Source organism: Phyllobates terribilis, unplaced genomic scaffold (genome assembly GCF_046119375.1).
Source record: "Phyllobates terribilis strain yellow unplaced genomic scaffold, ASM4611937v1 Scaffold_12__6_contigs__length_324123572, whole genome shotgun sequence".
Taxonomy (NCBI): Eukaryota; Metazoa; Chordata; class Amphibia; order Anura; family Dendrobatidae; genus Phyllobates; species Phyllobates terribilis.
The window spans coordinates 288,756,910-288,778,238 of NW_027362772.1; the positions used below are offsets into that span (position 1 = coordinate 288,756,910).

General features: G+C 46.6%; 1 protein-coding gene across 1 annotated transcript in view; it reads right to left on the bottom strand.

Annotated features, from left to right (window-relative positions):
* Nucleotides 1–276: 276 nt before the first annotated feature.
* HOATZ (HOATZ cilia and flagella associated protein) overlaps nt 277–21,329 on the bottom strand; it is a 41,901-nt gene continuing 20,848 nt past the window's right edge. Inside the window, exons 4-6 of the mRNA XM_073655292.1 lie at nt 12,342–12,401; nt 6,942–6,994; nt 277–974 (exon numbers count right to left, since the gene is read on the bottom strand). Of these exons, the coding sequence (XP_073511393.1) occupies nt 914–974; nt 6,942–6,994; nt 12,342–12,401 (174 nt within the window). The 3' untranslated portion in view covers nt 277–913. The remainder of the gene's footprint in view (nt 975–6,941; nt 6,995–12,341; nt 12,402–21,329) is intronic.

Genomic DNA, 21,329 nt, shown 5'->3' on the forward strand with positions numbered 1-21,329 from the left:
AGAGATGAGACCGGCCCCCGCTTCCTGTAGAGATAAGACCGGCCCCCAATTCCTGTAGAGATGAGACCGGCCCCCGCTTCCTGTAGAGATGAGACCGGCCCCCGCTTCCTGTAGAGATGAGACCGGCCCCCGCTTCCTGTAGAGATGAGACCGGCCCCCGCTTCCTGTAGAGATGAGACCGGCCCTTTTTAATACATCTGTGTGTCGGCTGCTAGAAACAGATTACACTTCACAACAGTCAGTGGACAGTAAGTCACTCACAATGGAGACGCACAGTGACCATGTAAGCGATTTATTCATCATAGTAATGAAAGACAATAGATTTAATGAAATATCAAACTACATTATTACTGATATACAAAGTTACTTATATAACACAGGCCTGTATCCAGGATAAAGCAATCACTGCACTACTCTATAACATTTCATATTTCATTATATATTCGCAAATGCAATTCACTGAATAAAATAAGGGTTACGGTGCGACAGGCGGACATCGAGGCAGATTTCTGCCTTTTTAACTGGTTGATGACTTGGCAGCTCCATTCTAGATTGAGACATTGAAGAGGTGATCCGACTTTTAAAAAACAATCCTATACGTTCAGATAAAATACCTGCTATTTAGCTCTTCTTTCTGCAACCAATGCAGCATTTCTGCCATAAACTATGTTCAACTTAACCATATTTGTGTTTCTCTTTTGACGCCAAAATGTGGTGGAAAATTCTGCTCTTTTTGGCTCAAATCAATAACAAATTTGTCTAAATTGATTTGTTCCACAAAGAGGAAAACCAGACCAAAATCGATGTTCATGCAGAATAATAAATCTGCTTTGTTGCGGAATTGGATCATGTAAACTAACAAGTGTCCCAGAGACCAGCACTGGTCAGACGTGTCCCGTTATTGAGGTTACAGCTATACAAGCTGCGTCACGGCCTTTATATCTTCCAACTCTTCTATGTCCGGTGTGGGTGGCCTACAAAAAAAGAAACATGAAATGCTGCAATATATGTCCGTGATATAGCGTTAAGCAGACTTTCTTTTTAAGAACTGATTGCAAAGAAAATTAAAGGCTGTGTACAGGTTTGTACGGAATAGTAACTTTCTAAATAGTCTTCATTAAAAGTTTTCTACCATTTTGCTAATCGAGTCTCCAATTCTTTTATCTAGCTGAATGATCTGCAAAAATGTTACAAATCAGACACAGCTCCTGCACCATTCTGACTTCCTCCTCTCCTCCCACCTCTTCTCTCAGTGTTAGGAATTGCAGCAGGGAGGGGTTGTACACAGATCTGTAGTGTTGGAGAGAAGAGAAAATATCTACAGCCTCAAGGAGAGCAGAGAAAAGAAGCTGTAGATAAAGAGGAAAGCACAGTAAGAGGAAATGAGTGCAGGATAGAAGCTGTGTTCATACTGGATATGAGCTAATAAAGATATGAGCACTATGGATATGCACAGCATTCACATAAAGCCTGTGAGGGATGCACAGAGCTCACTCCAGCCTTTATTCCAATGAAAGACAATGAGAGCTCACATCCAGCCAACATTACTAGCAGACATGCAGAACTCACATCTAAACTATATTAAGGGGAGGGACACAGCTAACATCCAGCCTATATTACCGGGAAGGACACACAGAGCTCATATCCAGCCTATGTTAATGGGAAAGTCACACAGACCTCACATCTATTTTATATTACCAGGAGAGACACAAAGAGCTCACACCCAGCCTCCCTTATTGGTAGAAACTCACACCTTACATTCAGCCTATATTACTGGTAAAAACACACACCTCGCATCCAGCCTATATTACTGGGAGACACACAGACCTCACATCCAGCCTATATTACTGATAGTTACACTCATACCCCATATCCAGCCTATATTACTGGGAAAGACACACAGACCTCACATTCAGACAATATTAATACCACAGACATGCAGAACTCACATCCAACCTATATTAAGGGGAGGGACACACAGATCTCAAATGCAGCCTATATTACTGGGAGAGACACACAGACCTCACATCCTGCCTATATTAATGGGAGAGACACACAGACCTCACATCCAGCCTATATCACTGGGAGAGACACACAGACCTCACATCCAGCCTATATCACTGGGAGAGACACACAGACCTCACATCCAGCCTATATCACTGGGAGAGACACACAGACCTCACATCCAGCCTATATTACTGGGAGACACACACATACCTCACATTCAGCCTATATTACTGGGAGAGACACATAGAGCTCACATCCAGCCTATATTACTGGGAGAGACACACAGACCTCAAATGCTGCCTATATTACTGGGAGAGACACACAGACCTCACATCCAGCCTACATTACTGGGAGAGACACACAGTTCTCACATCCAGCCTATATTACTGGGAGAGACACACAGACCTCACATCCACCCTATATTGGTGGGAGAGACACACAGAGCTCACATCCAGCCTATGTTACTGGGAGTGACACACAGTGCTCACATCCAGCCTATATTACTGGGAGAGACACACAGTGCTCACATCCAGCCTATATTACTGGGAGAGACACACAGTGCTCACATCCAGCCTATATTACTGGGAGAGACACACAGTGCTCACATTCAGCCTATATTAGTGGGAGAGACACATAGCTCTCATTCAGCCTATATTACTGGGAGAAAAGAAAAAAAGACGTTGAAGCTGGTAGTAAGAAGCGCTAGGATGTCAAAATGAGGGGCAAACAGTCCATGAGCTAAAATTAAAAAGTAACCCAAAGCAGCTCACCAGTAACCCCAAAGGGGGGAAATGTGGAAAATGAAAAAGGTAAAAGCTGGTGATAAAAAGCGCTAAGACATATAAAATTCAGCAATTACTACCTTTATTAAAGTCCTTGTAAAAACACAACGCGTTTCCACGGCATGCAAGCCGTCTTCATCAGGTGATTATCACGTGATGAAGATGGCTTGCACGCCGTCGAAACGAGTTGTGTTTTTACAAGGACTTTAATAAAGGTAGTAATTGCTGAATGTTATATGCCTTAGCGCTTTTTATCACCAGCTTTTACCTTTTGCATTTTCTATATTACTGGGAAAGACACAGAGCTCACATTCAGCCTTTATTACTGGGAGAGAAATACAGACCTCACATCCAGCCTATATCACTGGGAGAGACACAGAGACCTCACATCCAGCCTATATCACTGGGAGAGACACACATAGCTCACATCCAGCCTATATTACTGGGAGAGACACACAGAGCTCACATCCAGCCTATATTACTGGGAGAGACACACAGACTGTAGATCCAGCAAATATTACTGGGGAGGGACAATACCAGGGGTTCCCAGCACATTTGCGTGGCTGGGAGTTATGCTGCAGCCTGTCTCATTTGCTATACTACCTTGAACAGACACTGTACAGGGAACCATAATGCAGGGAGAACAGCACTAAGCTACCAATGCATCCCCTCCATTCTCAGGATCATCACACAAGTCTGACCCTCAAAATCATAAAGTGAGGGTATACGTATACCCTGGTGTAGATGGGAAAACCTTTTTTAATGGGAGGCAGAATTTTGCACTGCCACATTTGTTTGCCTTCAGCTGCACAGCAACCAATGATCCGACATTATACATATTCACCAATAAATTATAATGTTTTCTGACGTTTGCTGTAAATATTGTATTCATTGGTGGATATGTACAGTTGTTCTGACTGGTTGCAGGGGATTTAAGTAGAAGGCTCGGGCACTGCAGTATTAGCTTGCCTTGTGTTAGGGTTTGCAATGTTGCTGTCGTTTCAGTCTTCGTGGTGCCACCATAAAGAACGTAGATCATCATTGTATTACACGAGGCGGACGCAGCTCTGGATACCGCCATAAATGATACATTGCGCTTTGTAATCCTTTCCTTGTTATGTGATGTTATTAACATTGACCAAGACACCTAGAACAGCAGCAACGTTGGTAAATCTTTGCCTCGATGTTGATTAAATGGCTGCGGGATCAATACCGAGGTCTTGTCCTGCTCACACAGACATAAAGCTGCGCGGCACGTAAACCTCAGACTGTTCACACTGACAAGGTGCGAAATGCAACCGGTTCACTGATAAAATCATGAAAAATTAGAAATTATTAAGAGTTTATAAAAGCCATATAATATTGATATATGCTGTTACCTTCAGGGTAATGCATTCTTATTAATCAGAGGTTCTGAGCGTTAGACTGGGTTCACACATTGCAATTTTATTTATTTTTACTATAAGCTGTTTTATTCTTAATTTGCCCCCAATGTAAAAGTGAAAAATTTACTTCTTACAAATCAGAATCTGTGGATTTTCTAATTGTGTCTGGTAAGCCAGCAGAATTTGGAAGAAGGGAGAAGGTAAAAGCGAAAACGTCGATCAGGTAAATTTTTAGCCATTGTTAATGACGCGCCCCCTGGGCTGTGGGGCACCCGAAGCAGGGCCTTGTAGATGCTGGGGGTTGTAGTCACCGTGGCGGCGACCCGGTCCGTGACCCAGGGCGGTCAAACCAGGGTAGTCTATGTGTATAGGTTTATATAGTCCGACTACGCCACCTGTGGAATGCGGTTATTGGTAACCGCCGCTGCGGAGCAGTCCGCTGAAGCTGGTGGTGTGCGCAGCAAGGTGATGTAACTCCCCACAGGAAGAGTGGAGCTTCAGGGCAGCGTGTATGGATGACGGTGGTGATGGTGCAAGGCGTCGCGGTGCAAGAATAATCACAGAGTCCAAACGATGCAGTCCCAGATCCTTTACTCACGGTGGAAGCAGTTCCAGTTACAGGGCCAGTGTAAGAGCCCATGGCGTCCTGTGTTCACGCAGTGAGGGGCTCGGATGACCCTCAGATATCTCCAGAGTATTTATCAGGACCCCCTTCTGTGTGTCCTCTCTGGCCTTCTCCCTGCACCTCACACCTAGTAGCACTCCTGTCCGGTGTCCTCGGGCCTTGGTGGGCGACGTGTGTTCTGTTCCCTGGGTCCTATGCGGCTACCTTCTTAGTACTCTGGTATGGACTTATGGTCTGCGGTATTAGAAATGCTGCAGCCTCCGGTTCTCTAGTTAGGCCTTGTAGCTCTTGGCTAGTTAAGGGACCAGTTCCCTTTCTCCGGCCTGACCCTCCTACCTCCTGGCAGCGGCGGGCGTATGGGTGGCTTGCTGCACGGCCCGTACCCCTGGGGTCCCTTCTCTTCTCGTCCTGGAGCTTCTCCTGCTCCCCTTCTCTTTCCTCTCTCCTTCAGGCTCAGGCCTCCTGGCTAGGCCCGCCTCTGGAGCAGAGCTCGTACGGAGCCCCTGCTCCTGCACTCTAAGACTCCTTTCTCTCCCCGAACCAAGATGGTTCCTTACTTTTATATCTCCTACTCCAGTGCTCCCAGGATCTATGTCCTCCACCCATCCACTACATAGTTCCCCCTCTCTAAATGGTTCCTCCCCACTCCAGCCAGGGATCAGGGACTGTGCTCTCCCGTAGGAGCAATCTCGCCCTGTCCCCCGGAAATGTGGTGTAGTGGATGTAGTGTTAAGGAAAGAGTATGGCTCAGGACCCTACCTGAGAGTGAGATACCACACCTCTGGATGAGATGCAATACCTCTGTGGCGACCAAACCCTCAGGGGCGCCACACAAACATGATTTCCTGGCATTATATGACTTGTATCCTGCATTTATCATCAATCTCGATCTCTTCATGTCACCTGTCCCTGAGACGAGCTGCTATGATGTCTGGCGTACACAGCACACACAGAGAAGAGACGATCCTGCTCTCTTGTTTCTATCTTACACATACGAAGAAGCAGGAGCGGCATCATGGAGGACATTATGCAATAGTGCTGAGCAGTGTAGCTGTGAAGCCAGGACTATTATACAATAGTACTGAGCAGTGTAGCTGTGAAGCCAGGACTATTGTACAACAGTACTGAGCAGTGTAGCTGTGAAGCCCGGACTTGGGGACCAATAGTAAAAAAATGTACTAGAAGAAGCAGTATACATTTAAAAAAGCAGCAGCAGCAAGGAGAACATTATATAGCAGTACTGAGCAGTGTAGCTGTGAAGCCAGGATTTGGGGCAAATGGTAGAAATGTACTAGAAGAAGGAATACATATACAAAGTAGCAGAAGCAGCTCGGAGATTATACAACAGTAATGAGCAGTGTATCTGTGAAGCCAGGACTTGGGGCAGATGGTAAAAAATGTACTAGAAGAAGCAGTAGCAGCATGAAGGAAATTATACAACCGTACTGAGCAGTGTAGCTGTGAATCCAGGATTTGGGGGCAGATGGTAAAAATGTACTAGAAGAAGCAGTACACATACAAAGAAGCAGCAGCAGCATGGAGGACATTATACAACAGTTCTGAGCAGTGTAGCTGTGAATCCAGGACTTGTGGCCAGAAGAAATGGAATAGAAGAAGCAGTTATGTCTGTGGCTCTCACTCTCTGCAGCTCCTCCCTCCTCCTCTCTATAGACTTCTATAGGCAGCAGCTATAACTTGATCTCTACATGAGCAGACAATATGCTCTGAAGACAAACTTTACTAGTGAACTGAGAGTGAAGGATCGTTGCAAGAGGCGAGGAGTCCGAGTGAGGAAAGACTTTCTTATCTGTGCATGTACTTCTGATCTGTGAAATTAAAGTGATCATTGGACAAAGAAATGAAGAGATAATCAATATACTATGTAGATTCAAATGACCAAAGACAATTCTATCATATCAACAGGATGGACCATATATGTCTGGTAGGTGGAGGGGCATCATTGGGAGTTCTGCCTATTAGGAGGGACACCTGATCCGCAAGATGGGGCAGCTGCTGGTCTCTAAATCACGGCGGAGCTGCGCATGTTCATGGGTCTCTCCGCTCAAAAGTCAGCCGATCGGTGGGGGTGGGGTCCTCACTTATCACGCATTTATGGATAAGTGATGAAAGGTACCAACTTACCTTCGCTCTTCTATGTGGATATTTGGTTTATGCCCAAAAGACACGAGTTCTTTCTAAATGGAGGAAAGTGATACAAAGTGAAATCAACAGGCAACGTTGTAATAAAGCATTAGGTCTTAGTATTGTGAACAAATCCCTTTCCCCATGATTGATCGGGAACCATCGGTCGGATCCCACCATTGATCACACACTATCCTCTGGATCGAGGAATATTCTGGATGTCACCGGTCTATAAAGAAGGGGCGTAACTAGACTAAGTGCACGGGTTGCAATCGCACCCGGACCCTGGAGCCTAAAAGGTCCCTTTGGCCCATAGAAAAGACCATTACTATTAATGGTTTACAATAATTGGGGGGTCTCGTTGGAACTTTTGCATTGGGGCCCATGAGCTTCGAGTTACGCCGCTGCCCAGAACTACAGTCAGGAGATCCTATAATGCTATTAGAAATGATCCTACATAGTGAAGACGAGCCAGTGATGAAATGCAGACAGGAAAGCGAGCGGCCCGAGCCGTCTGAACTGCATTTATCTGTCTCGGATCTGAAATTCCGCTGGATTTATATTGCATTTACTGTAACCTCGAGCACCAGAAGAAAGATGCTGAACGTCGCTGACAGGGCGACTGCAAGGAGACGTATAAATGTCACTGGCGTGTGATGGCCCCGTCCCTTTCAGATGAAGAAAACTTTATTTAGAGGGCCACCGCCCATCACTCCTGAGCTAAAAGCCGCAGGAATAAGCCTATAAAGTAAGTGAAACGCTGCCCGGTTGTCTCCTGATCTCTTAAACTACCTGTAGAATGTAAGCCGGCAGGGGCAGGGTCCTCCTCCCTCTGTACCGGGCTATCATTGTTAGTCATTTACTGTAGGTGATATCTGTATTTGGTATGTAACCCCTTCTCATGTACAGCACCATGGAATCAATGGTGCTATATAAATAATAATAATAATTATAATACTAATAATAATACCGGGCAAGTGACCGCTAGGGCACACTGATAGGAGGAGCGCACGGACTACCAGAAGGCGACACAGTACCACTGTGGCATTTTACAGCAAGTCTTAAAAGGGCTGTCCAGAATAGGTAAAAATAAAAAAAACAAATATGATATTCTCACCTTACCAATCCCCTTGCGTCTCTTCCAGCATTGGCACAGGCAGTAGACATGGGTCCTTGTTGCTCTAAAGAAAGGAGGGGCGGGCCTCGGCCCCCTCTACACAAAGCAGGGGCGGGCCTCGGCCCCCTCTGAACAAAGAGGGGGCGGGCCTCGGCCCCTCTACACAAAGCGGGGGCGGGCCTCGGCCCCCTCTACACAAAGCGGGGGCGGGCCTCGGCCCCCTCTGCACAAAGCGGGGGCGGGCCTCGGCCCCCTCTACACAAAGCGAGGGCGGGCCTCGGCCCCTCTACACAAAGCGGGGGCGGGCCTCTGCCCCCTCTACACAAAGCGGGGGCGGGCCGGGCCGCCCCTCTACACAAAGCGGGGGCGGGCCTCTGCCCCCTCTACACAAAGCGGGGGCGGGCCTCTGCCCCCTCTACACAAAGCGGGGGCGGGCCTCTGCCCATCTACACAAAGCGGGGGCGGGCCTCTGCCCATCTACACAAAGCGGGGGCAGGTCTTACAGCATTATGTCTCTACCTGCTTCCTCTTATGCTGTATGGGCCACTGATTGTCTGCAGCAGTGTTCAATGCATCACTGTTGTGGCAAAGATTGGATGCAGAAATCACATGTCTGTATGAAAGTAACAGGATGTATACCGCGGGTCTTTGTATTCTCCGTTTTGTGACTACTGCAGCCAATCACCGATGCATTGGATACTGCTACATCCAGTGATTGGCGGCAGTGGTGATGCATAGTCTTGCCAGAAGAAGTAAGAACAGGGGCAGGGACCCAGGCAGCACTAGAAAAGTAGTGGAAGGAGACTGGTATGTGACTATACTTTATTTTTTTGAATAATAATTTTGGGGTGGAGAGCCCCTTAGGCTAGCCACGTTTTCCTTAAATATAAGGAGCAGTTTGTGGCAGCACTTCTGGCATCAATGTGTCTTCTGGCACCCCACAGGGTCAGACGTGTTGAAGTTGCAGCCAATGGGGACCCCAAACTTTCCAGACCTTTAGAAATCAATTATAAATGTTGTGTGGCCCTGAGGACAAGATAGCAGAAACAACCAGGTCAGAAAAGGTTCTTCAAACTTCTGTGGAGCACTCGGGAACATTACGGAGTTGGCACAGATGTGACCGACATCACCGATAACAAAACCCAAAATGTCGACCACAGCAGAACTTCGCTGGCTACCTGCCCCTTTATATTGCTCCGTCCTGTATAATTCACACAAGCTCTTATTCCAATCATCCTCCCAAGCTTTAGGTGCCATCGTGCCTCTTAAGCACTCTTGTGCGTGCGCCAGTCGGCTCCGTCCGGCCAATGATGCAGTATGTCCTCTGCTGTATCACTACAAACAATAAACATTGATCAACACAAAACCGATCCAGAGAGCAGAGCAGAAGCGGTAATTACAGCTGCGGCCGCCCTGCGAGGGGAGGAGAGCCGACCATGTATTATTAATACCGAAAAAAAGATCAATAAGGATCAGGACGGCAGCAGAAAATGGCAGAGAGATGGCTCCATAAATCATTAGTAGCAGCTGTAGTAACGCTGGCGGGATGATATTCCCCGGCCCACGCCGCCGCGCTGCAGCATCAATCTGTGATGATTGCATTTCCTCGTTAACTATAATGCAAATTGCTTATTACAACTTGTGATAAATCGGCTCGGAGTCAGCACATAATAGTGGATGCCGCACCACGTCGTCCCAGGGAGAAAGCAAATGTGTGCACTCAGCTCCGGGGTGGAAACCCACAAATGCTGCGTGGGATTTACGGTAGTTAAACTGTAATTCTTTGCTAGGGCACCATTTAAGTGAGTATTCCCATCTCGCACCTCTGGGTCCCCCACCCATCTCAACAATAGTGCCCTGTCTCGCGCTGCCAGAAATGGAGAGGTAGCAGCAGATGCAACACAGAGAGGAAATACACTGTGTGCCGAATTATTAGGCAAATGAGTATTTTGATCACATGATACTTTTTATACATGTTGTCCTACTACAAGCTGCACAGGCTTGAGAGCCAACTACCAATTAAGTAAATCTGGTGATGTGCATCTCTGTAATGAGGAGGGGTGTTGACTAGTGACATCTACACCCTATGTAAGGTGTGCTTAATTATTAGGCAACTTCATTTCCTTTGGCAAAATGGGTCAGAAGAGAGATTTGACGAGCTCTGAAAAGTCCAAAATTGTGAGATGTCTTGCAGAGGGATGCAGCAGTCTTGAAATCTCCAAACTTTTGAAGCGTGATCACCAAACAATCAAGCGTTTAATGGCAAATAGCCAACAGGGTCGCAAGAAGCGTGTTGGCCAAAAAAGGCACAAAATAACTGCCCATGAATTGAGGAAAATCAAGCGTGAAGCTGCCAAGATGCCATTCGCCACCAGTTTTGCCATATTTCAGAGCTGCAACGTTACTGGAATATCAAAAAGCACAAGGTGTGCGATACTCAGAGACATGGCCAAGGTAAGGAAGGCTGAAAAACGACCACCTTTGAACAAGAAACATAAGATAAAATGTCAAGAATGGGCCAAGAAATATCTTAAGACTGATTTTTCAAAGGTTTTATGGACTGATGAAATGAGAGTGACTCTGGATGGGCCAGATGGATGGGTCAGAGGCTGGATCAGTAAAGGGCAGAGAGCTCCACAACGACTCAGACGCCAGCAAGGTGGAGGTGGGGTACTGGTATGGGCTGGTATCATCAAAGATGAACTTGTGGGACCTTTTCGGGTTGAGGATGGAGTGAAGCTCAACTCCCAGACCTACTGCTAGTTCCTGGAAGACAACTTCTTCAAGCAGTGGTACAGGAAGAAGTCGGTATCGTTCAAGAAAAACATGATTTTCATGCAGGACAATGCTCCATCACATACATCCAACTACTCCACAGCGTGGCTGGCCAGTAAAGGTCTAAACGAAGAAAAAATAATGACATGGCCCCCTTGTTCACCTGATCTGAGCCCCATATAGAACCTGTGGTCCATCATAAAATGTGAGATCTACAGGGAGGGAAAACAGTACACCTCTCGGAACAGTGTCTGGGAGGCTGTGGTGGCTGCTGTACGCAATGTTGATCGAAAACAGATCAAGCAACTGACAGAATCTATGGATAGAAGGCTGTTGAGTGTCATCGTAAAGAAAGGTGGCTATATTGATCACTAATTTTTTTAGTTTTTGTTTTTGCATGTCAGAAATGTTTATTTCTAAATTTTGTGCACTGATATTGGTTTACCTGGTGAAAATAAACAAGTGAGATGGGATTATATTTTTATTAAGTTGCCTAATAATTCTGCACAGTAATAGTTACCTGCACAAACAGATATCCTCCTAAGATAGCCAAATCTAAAAAAAAACCACTCTAACTTCCAAAAATATTAAGCTTGGATATTTATGAGTCTTTTGGGTTGTTTGAGAACATATTTGTTGATCAATAATAAAAATAATCCTCTAAAATGCAACTTGCAGTGAAGCCGGAAGAGGATGCGCGGCCCCAAAAGAACATCTCGCTTCTCTGGGTCCCCCACCCATCTCAACAATAGGGCCCCGTCTCGCGCTGCCAGAAATGGAGAGGTAGCAGCAGATGCAACACAGAGAGGAAATAGAAGACTTTTCTGTTTGAGAGTGAAGCCAGAAGAGGATGCGCGGCCCCCAGAGGAGGATGCGCGGCCCCCAGAAGAGAATGCGCGGCCCCCAGAAGAGAATGCGCGGCCCCCAGAAGAGAATGCGCGGCCCCCAGAAGAGAATGCGCGGCCCCCAGAAGAGAATGCGCGGCCCCCAGAAGAGAATGCGCGGCCTCCAGAAGAGAATGCGCGGCCTCCAGAAGAGAATGCGCGGCCTCCAGAAGAGAATGCGCGGCCTCCAGAAGAGAATGCGCGGCCTCCAGAAGAGAATGCGCGGCCTCCAGAAGAGAATGCGCGGCCCCCAGAAGAGAATGCGCGGCCCCCAGAAGAGAATGCGCGGCCCCCAGAAGAGAATGCGCGGCCCCCAGAAGAGAATGCGCGGCCCCCAGAAGAGAATGCGCGGCCCCCAGAAGAGAATGCGCGGCCCCAGAAGTAGATGTGTGGCCCCCATTCTGCTCAATGCCCTACTGGTGGCTACAGACTGAGGAGCAGGCAAGAGATGCTTTGCTATAAAGATTCCATGGCTGTATCAAAACTATTAGGAAAAAGCTTCTTAGCATTTATGGCCTTGGTTACTAAAGGACAGGACAACGGACATACTGTACATGTATGTGGGTCTGAGCAAATAAAAGCATACAGATATTCATTATTTATGGTATTACGTCATAACTGTACCTTAATACGATCTTCTCTTTGCTTTTTCAGCAGGGCGATGATTTCTTCCCTTCTTTTAGCCTTTACAAAACAAATAGAGCAAAACTGTTACCTTCATACAAACTGCACTACTGAACACAGCCAGATGTGGTGCTGTTTTTGGAATAAAAAAAAAACTCCAGTGATCCTATTTTCTGCTTTTGGACAAACCCTTTAAACAATCACAAAGGAGAAAAAGGAGCCCTATCTGTGTGCATGTATACACAGCCCCCTCCATGATCTGGTAGGTCTGTGAGTGGCTGTTTGCATCGGTATTTTGCACCTGTGCTGCCCTCGCCCTTATCATGGGGGTCTGCTGTATCCTGCTGGTGCATTGGTAATCTGACCCGGCGTTTCTAAGGCTGATTTTTATTTCCTTTGTGATGTTTTTTGAATTTATGTCCTGTAGTTAAACCCTTTACATCTCACAATTTCAGCTAGGTGACCTAAATGGTCTCTGTCGTTTCAAGGCTCATTCTGTGGACAATACAATAAGTACTTTATTTACCCCAAATTACATTTTCAGACAGACAAATTTCTCCAGAGTGCCGGCCATTAGGGGTCTCCTTTCTCTGTGATTTGCTGTTTACTGACTGTTGTCAAGATTAATTTAAAAGGGGTATTCCCATATCCAAGATCCTATCTCAATATGTAGTAGGTGTAATAATGATAATAATATTAGCAAATACCTCCAATTAGAAATGTAGTATAGTTCTTCTGATTCGCTATGTCTCTTTCCTCATGTGCAGACATTGCAAGACCTTAGGTATCCATGGTTACAGCCACTGATATAATGACAGTTAGCTAGTTGCTAGTGGTTGTAGCCATGGATACCTAAGGTCCTGCAATGCCTTCACATGAGGAAAGAGACATAGTGACTCAGAAAAATTATATTACATTTCTAATTAAAGGTATTTGCTAACATTATTATCATTATTACACCTACTACATATTGAGATAGGATCTTGGAGATGGGAATACCCCTTTAACTGTAGCAGCACTGACACCAAAATAGATTACAAGCAGTAGATGCGAGTCTTTGTCACTCTAAAGAAAGCAAGGGAAGGGGTCTTGGTCCCACTACAGAAAGTGAGGGGGGGGGGGGCGGGTCTTGGTCCCTCTACAGAAAGCGAGGGGGTGGGGGGGTGGGTCTTGGTCCCGCTACAGAGAGAAGGGGGGGTTTTGGTCCTGCTACAGAAAGCGAGTGGTGTGGGGGGGTGGGTTTTGGTCCCGCTACAAAAAGAAGGGGGGGATTTTGGTCCTGCTACAGAAAGTGGGGGGGGAGGGTCTTGGTCCCGCTACAGAAAGCAGGGGCAGGTCTTTAACGCTCTGCTCCTACTTTCCTGTCCAACAAACTGCATACAGACATGACAAATAAATGGGCAGGCAAGTTATTGGACAATGGCAAGAACACAACATGCCGGGAGGTGAGAGAAAGGCAGTTTTGCACCTGTAGTACTGGAAGAATGCTGATCACAGAGAATTGCCTACTGAAATGAGTGAATGGCAAGTTAGTAACAGAGCATGAGAATGAGGACAGTTCCCGGACATATTAACCTGGAATGTGCACAAAAAGCAGTTTTACGTTGTTGTGGGAGGTGAGAACAAGACCATGAGCTTCAGGTACTGTATGAAATTGATGGGACACACTGGGAGCTGCACTACAACTGCCAACCACCTATATGACCCAGCACTGAACTGCTTTGAGCCCAACATTGAGCTATATGTGTGTCCCCTTTAATTGCTTTATGTCCGCTCTTGAATTTCATGAACCCTCTTGGTTCTGGTGCCCATGATCATATCGGTGCCCACTGAAGAATTGTCCTGGCATCTGATGGACCAGTCTGACTCTTATTGTCCGGAGCGTAGAAATGACAAATCGCCCCTGAAGAAGGTGATCACTCATTTCATGGATCTCTCTTAGTTTCAGCATTGTTATATGCCATGTAATTACTCGGTGGCCATTTATACCCACATTTCCCAATAATAATCTTCTTATGAACAGCAGAAATGTTTATCTACCTTCTGATTGATGCAATCTGCTAATTATCATCGGGCAAGCGGCAGAGTTCATTAACCTGAGTGATGGGGCAGATCAATGAAGGCCGTAATGTAGTGCCTGGCTCCTTATGCTACAGCATCCTATAAATCCCCCACCAATGCATGAACAACGCAACCAGATCCAGTCCTATAAATCAATTACACCTCGTATGTTACCAACACACAGAGCAACCCAACCAGCTCCAATCCTGTAAATCCCTACAATGTCGTATCCCACCAATACACAGGTGACACAATCAGATCCAATCCCATGAATCACTTCCATCTTGTATCCCACCAATATACGGGGAAACTCAGATCCAATTTTTAAACCCCTTCAATCTTTTGTGCCACAGATACAACAGACCGACCCAATCAGATTTAAGGCCCCGTCACATATAACGAGATCACTAGCGAGATCGTTATTACGTCACGGTTTTGGGATCGCTGGAGAGTCGTTTCGTGATCGCTGGGGAGCTGTCAAACATGCAGAGCTTCCCAACGATTTCGGCCGCCCCAGCGATCTAACTAACGATCTCGGCGGTCGTTGGGACGCTTTCACACAGCAGCTATTTCAACGATCCACACCTTGATAGGGACTGTACTGTGTCACAAAGGCGTGCATAAAATTACGCAAAAGCAGGACTCAGTCGAATGAACGGATATCAACAGCCCGGAGAATTCTTCTAGGATCTGCAATCCAGCACAAGGTCAGAAACAAAGGATGGAATCGCTATTCTGTTGCCTTCTTTATGCACGGCGGAAAATGAGAACGCTGTAGCGACCACCAATCGGGGATGAGGGGCGCGGAAAAGTCCAATTTATGCACGCCTACCTGTCTCAGTTCTGAATCGCTAACGAGGTCGTTGATAAGGTGTCAAATACAGCGATGCACACTGCCCAGCGGGAGCGCAACGACCCAGGAATGGTCCAGGAAGCTTTGTAACGATCAGCGATCTCACAAAAGGGGCCTGATCGTTGCTACCTGTCAGACATAACGAGATCGCTAGCGATATCGCTATTGTGTCAGAAAAACCGTGACGTATCAACGATCTCGCTAGCGATCTCGTTATGTGTGACGGGGCCTTTAGTCTTAAATCATTTCAATCTCATATCCCACCAAGACATAGGTGATCCAAAGAGATCCAATCTTATATCCCGCCAATATGTGAGCAATCAAATCAGATCTAATCCTATATATCACCTCAATTTTGTATACCACTCAACATGCGTAACAACCCAATCACATCCAATCTTATCAATCAATTCAATCTTGTTTACTACCAAGACGATTGATCCAATGGACTGAGCACTCCTATGTTCTCTATGATAAAGTTGCCAAATGATAAAGGCCGGCGGCTTATCTCAGGGGGAACAATGTGATCGTCAGTCCACAATCAACACCTCTCCAGACCACCAATCAGCTGGCGCCCCCCATACACATTAGACAGTTGGCCAATATAGATGGGTTCGACCGAGATATGGCCAACTTTAAGCAAACCAATCAGATCCAATTCTACAGATCACCGAAATCTTGCATCCCACCAATATATGGACAGCACAATCAGATCTAATCCTATATATCCCCTCATTCTTGTATACCCCCAACACATGGAGCGACCCAATTACATGCAAACCTATAAAACCCTTCAATCTTGTATGCCACCAATACATGAGCAACCCGGCCAAATCTAATCCTTTTAAAATCCCTCCATCTGTGTGCCATCAATAGATGGGTGACCCAAGTGGATACAATCCTACAAATCCCTTCGATTTTATTTGCTGCTAATACATAAAGAACAGAAATGGAAAGAAGTGGGGTAACTGCGCTACTGCTGACAACCAATAGAAGAATCTAGGAGATCGGAGAATATTATATGTGGTTTATTACTAATGTGTTTCTAAGTCACCGGACTTCTTCATCAGGATCTCCATCGTGGGCTTGCAGCAGCTGACATTTCACACAACCCTGTAAGGTGAGCACCTTCTCACACCCTATTATCCTCCATCACGGCATTGTTGCACACATGCCTCGGTCATGTGACGCTGAATCACTTCTCATACACAAGCAGTGAGTCAGGGTAGTCCAGGAGTCTGAGGTCAAGAGCCAAAGGCATAGTCACGTAACGGTCATTTGTCAAAATACCAGGTGGATAACAGATCAGAGCAAAGGGGCTAGGCAAAACAGAGGTTCAAAACGAGGTCCAAGGTCAGGCAGCAAAAAGATCCACAAGCAAAGCACAAGGCAGAGAGAGACAAACCACACAGAGCTGAATCTATGTCTGGCAGAGATCTAGGATTGACAGCCCAGCTAAGTAGCTGGTCAATCACCTGGGACAGGGAACACCTGAAGGCAGCCCAGCACCTCCCAGACTCAGATTGGACGGCCGAGCTGTCAATCAAAACATCAACAGCTCAGCATGCCCCTGCACCAGATTGGACGACCGAGCTGTTAGTAACTGCATCCCAGACACACTGAGGGGTGGAATTGTGACAGGTCCATTTGATTTTCCGGGTGCACAACGTCGGGCTTTACAAGTAGCCCAGCGTGATCAATATGCTGTATTTCCAAGGCCTATATAAAGGCTCCTTAGAGACACACCATGTATTGGCATTGCTCTAAGACAGGGGTGGGGAATCTTTTTTCTGCCAAGGGCCATTTGGACATTTAGAATATCCTTCGAGGGCCGTATAAATTGTGCGCTAATTCCACCCACAAAGTACGTCCTGATACTGGCACTGGTGTCAGGACGTAATCTTTCATTGCATGCACCACAGGGTTCAGTAGTGAACACTATGTTCACATGCTCACAGAGTAAGAGAAATTAATGGGCCGGCGGATATCAAAACACAGCAGCCGGGCCAAGTACTGCAGTCCCCAGGAATCTGGCCGGGGGCCGGATAAAAGGTCATCGAGGGCCATAAATGGCCCGCGGGCCTGAGGTTCTCCACATCTGCTCTAAGACTTGTAGTAACGCTCTTAGTTGTCTGCACAGTTCCAGTCCACAGTCATCAGGACGTCTCCTGCTTGTCTGTGGTTTCCAGACCCTGAGTTACTTGTCTGCGCTTTCTAGTAACCTTGCTACCTACCTGCCTGCAGTTTCCAGTATCACTACCTACTCTGTGGACTCCAGGACTTCATTAAACTTCTAGTTTGCATTCTACGTGTCAGAGTTCAGCATGGTCCATCTGACTGCTGCACTGATGCCAGTGAGCCCACCCGGACCTTGGGCTTAGAGGATCCACCTCACCGTGTGAACCCGCTCTCCATAACACAGATAAGACCCTATTGTGCTTTATATTGTTTCTCCAGCTTTTTCCACTAATACACAGACGACCCAGTAAGATTCAGTCCTTCGATCTTACATCCCACCAATACATGGAGCGACCTAACCACATCCCCTTCAATGCAGTATGCCACCAATACATGAGTAGTGGGCTACGACCTGCGGGGGGCTGCAGTGCTCGCCAAGCACCATGGGACCCCTTAAACAGCTGATCAGCTGAATCTGACTCCCATCAATTAGACATTTTATCCACCCTTACATATCACGCCTGTATATAACTACGTATCAGCCAGACATGTGGAAAAATGTGAAATCCCATCAGTCGTAAAGTGGTTAAATCCATCGACAGCAGCAGCGACTCTGCTCCTCTGCTGATCCGATTTGGAAAGAAATGTTTAATGTTTCCTAATGGACTGGGAGCTGCTGCTGCAATTAATTGGAAGCGCAGATTTGCTGACTTGCAGAACGCACCGCGCTGCACAGCTCAGCTTCTTCAGGAGATACGATAAAGATGTGTACGGCTGGAGCGGGGCCCAGAGGCTCCTTTTATATTAAAGAGAAAGAATTTTATTGGAAAAAGAGCAGATTTACCAAGTTCTGGATGATGGGGTGCACGTCGCTGGGCTGGGGTCTTACAGAGTACACATAAAGCAGATGGGATGTGCTGATATTACAGTGCACTCATCTATGCAGGCGTGGTTCCCTGACCCAGTACTGATGGGTGCAAAGATGAAACTCGGCCGAGAATTTGTGTGTTTTCAATAGGGACATGATTGTAAGCAGCTGCCAAGCACCTCCGGCGGCGGCTTGTCTCCTGGCGGCAAAAAAAAATAAAAAAATAAAAAGCAGGCATTGTAATTCCATATGGCTGATGCTTCTCTTTACAACGTCATCCATTGGCGTGGAGAATTGGGAGGTCTCCAGTCACATGTGGCTTCATTCAGACGACTATTTTCATCAACGCAGATCCGGAGCTACGGTCTTGAATACACTCCCGAGCAGCTTTTATAAAGGGTAGGTTCTCATACTATGGATTTGCATGGATTTTGAAGATAATCAGGGTCAGAAATTCACAGCAGAAATTCAGATATCTGCAAATTCTGCCATAGACTGAAATGTGGATCGGCATGTGGATTAGCTGTAAGGATTGACGCGAAGTTCACGAGTCGGGTTTTTTTTGTGTGGATTTAACTGCAGCAAAATCAGCTCTAAAAAGCCGCATATGGATTTTGCTGTGGATTAGTCACAGATTTCATTGCAAAAGGGTCTAAGGGGTAAGGTTTCTCCTTGTGGAGAGTGACAAGCCAAGCATGGCATGTCAGAGTGAGGACAATTATAAGCCATACAATGCTCCTCTAGGAAATTAAATATGCAAATTGTCTCCTCAGAGAGGAAGTGACTTGAACTCTATTGGAAGCAGTAATCCTAAAAGTCAATATCAACCCTTTAACGAGCCTTGCAATGTGACTTGGGATAAAAGTCAAACCTGAATTTCAATTTGCAGATACGGTGTTTTGGGGTGTTGCCCCTCATCAGTGCAAAGTATGAGATCTGATTTGGCTAGGTGAGAGGCTCTGGACTGGGGTCTAAGTGTAACATTTCTCCTTAGGAGAGTGACATAGCAAGCCCGGCATGTCAGAGTGAGGAGACTTATAAGCAAATCTGTGCTGAATTCTGCACAAAGGATTTCAAATTCTGTGCAGATGGTTTCAGCGAAAGTCTCCATTTTCCAGAATTCAAATCATCAATGCTCGGTCCATATATTATAAGAGCAAGGATCGCTGCGTAAGTTCAGCTCCGAAGTCGGTAAAATTGTAAATGCAGCTCTGGACGTGACGCAGAATGTAATTCAGGAAAAGTACGAGAAAGGTATTTATCACGGATCCAGGTTCCATTATCTGCAGGCTACAGACAGAAGGGAGAATCCATCTGAACAATTGCTTATTCCAGATTCAGAGCCGCGACTGATCACTCGGGGAGAATTCATTACACCACATTAGCGCTGCCATGGTAAAAGGATTGCTGGATATCAAACTCATGGTGTGCATTCATAATCTAATAGAGATATTATTATGGGAATTGGGGCCGTCAGTATTAGTTAGGTTAATAATGGAGATAGGACGACATCAGGGAGAGATTTAATTACAGCAGTGGTTTAACCCTGTCCCTGCCAACATCCAGAATACACATACACTGCTGAAAATCACAAAAGGCCCCCCATAACAGGGAAACAGCAACAGGTGCCGTGTTCTCTAACATGAGGTCTACGCTACGTATCAATGGCAGGGTCACTGGGGGTCTCCTTCACTTTCTTGTACTATTCAGATCTAATCGGTCAGTGCAAAAATGAGAACTCTGCAGCCTTTCTGGCTACTACAGAAATCCCTCAGCGGCTAGAGCGAGAGAATCCCATCTTGGCATCCCGGAGGGCTGAAGTTTATAGATTGGGGTCCATGTTTACAGCGGTGTACGAGGCTCTCGGGGGATCTGTTACTATAAGAAGTCATCGCTCCTTGGGGAGTGCGCTTACCTGCAATGTCATCTTCTGGGAAGAGCTGTAAGGTGGCTACACCTGTGGGGGCCCTGGCAATTAAAAATCTCCATGAATGAGCCGTCAATCAGAGAAGTGATCTGCAGACGGGGGAGAAGGAAATACTGCATTCATGATAGAATAATCCATGCCGCACTAATGTCATTGTAGTGATGCATGCTCATGTTACACATCTGCCTCGGCTCGGCAGGGCTTCTCCACCTTCCCATATGGCCGCTGCCCTCTGCTGTGCTCCACGTCAGTTTATACAAGTGGCCCCGCGTGCTGCCTAGGCTTACTTAAGGCCAAGTAAGACAGGTGTGTGTCTTGGTACTGAGACTCCTAGTTGTATTTGTTTTCGGTGCTCATCCATCAGCTCCTCGTCGGCATCAGCCTTGTGACCCTGCAGACCTGTTGCCTTCATTGCTGCAGACTTTCCTGCATCCTCTCTGCACCAGAACTCCTGAGGTCTCCAGTGATCCAAGTTCTCACTCCACACCTACCCTTCTGCCGGCTACACCAACCCCAGGGTCTGTGTGCCCACATGGACCTGTGACTTTGAAGATCCACCTCACATGGAGTATAACTCCAGGCGTCCAGATATAAGGCACAACCCCTAGAATTACTAGATTGTCGGAGTGCCTGAGTCAATTATTCCTTCTAAGGCTCATTAATTTTTTATGGTTTTATGCCTTCATCGTAATGTGAACCCACTAACTGTGTCCATGAGGAATAAGGCCCTACTACCAGAATGAGGTCATAAGATGGTCTTGTTGGTTTCCTACTGGTAGACTGCACTAGTCCATCAAACGCGGTCCTAAACATGGAAGTATATGGCTGACCTGCATCTATTTACCAGATATGTCATAGGCTTTTTGTAATGCACACGCCCGAACTGACTGGTGTGTGCATGTTTATGTAGTGATTCCACTGTGCCATGAACCGGAGAGTGCCTGGAGGGGCATAACTAAATATCTGCCCGATCCGAGCAAGGTCGCACAACGGCATACGACGCCAGTGCACCAGGGAGGAACCGAGCAGAGGAACCAGGGTCTACTCCAGGTCAGACTCCGGACACGGCTGTTGACCCACACCGGAGAATACAGGAACAGG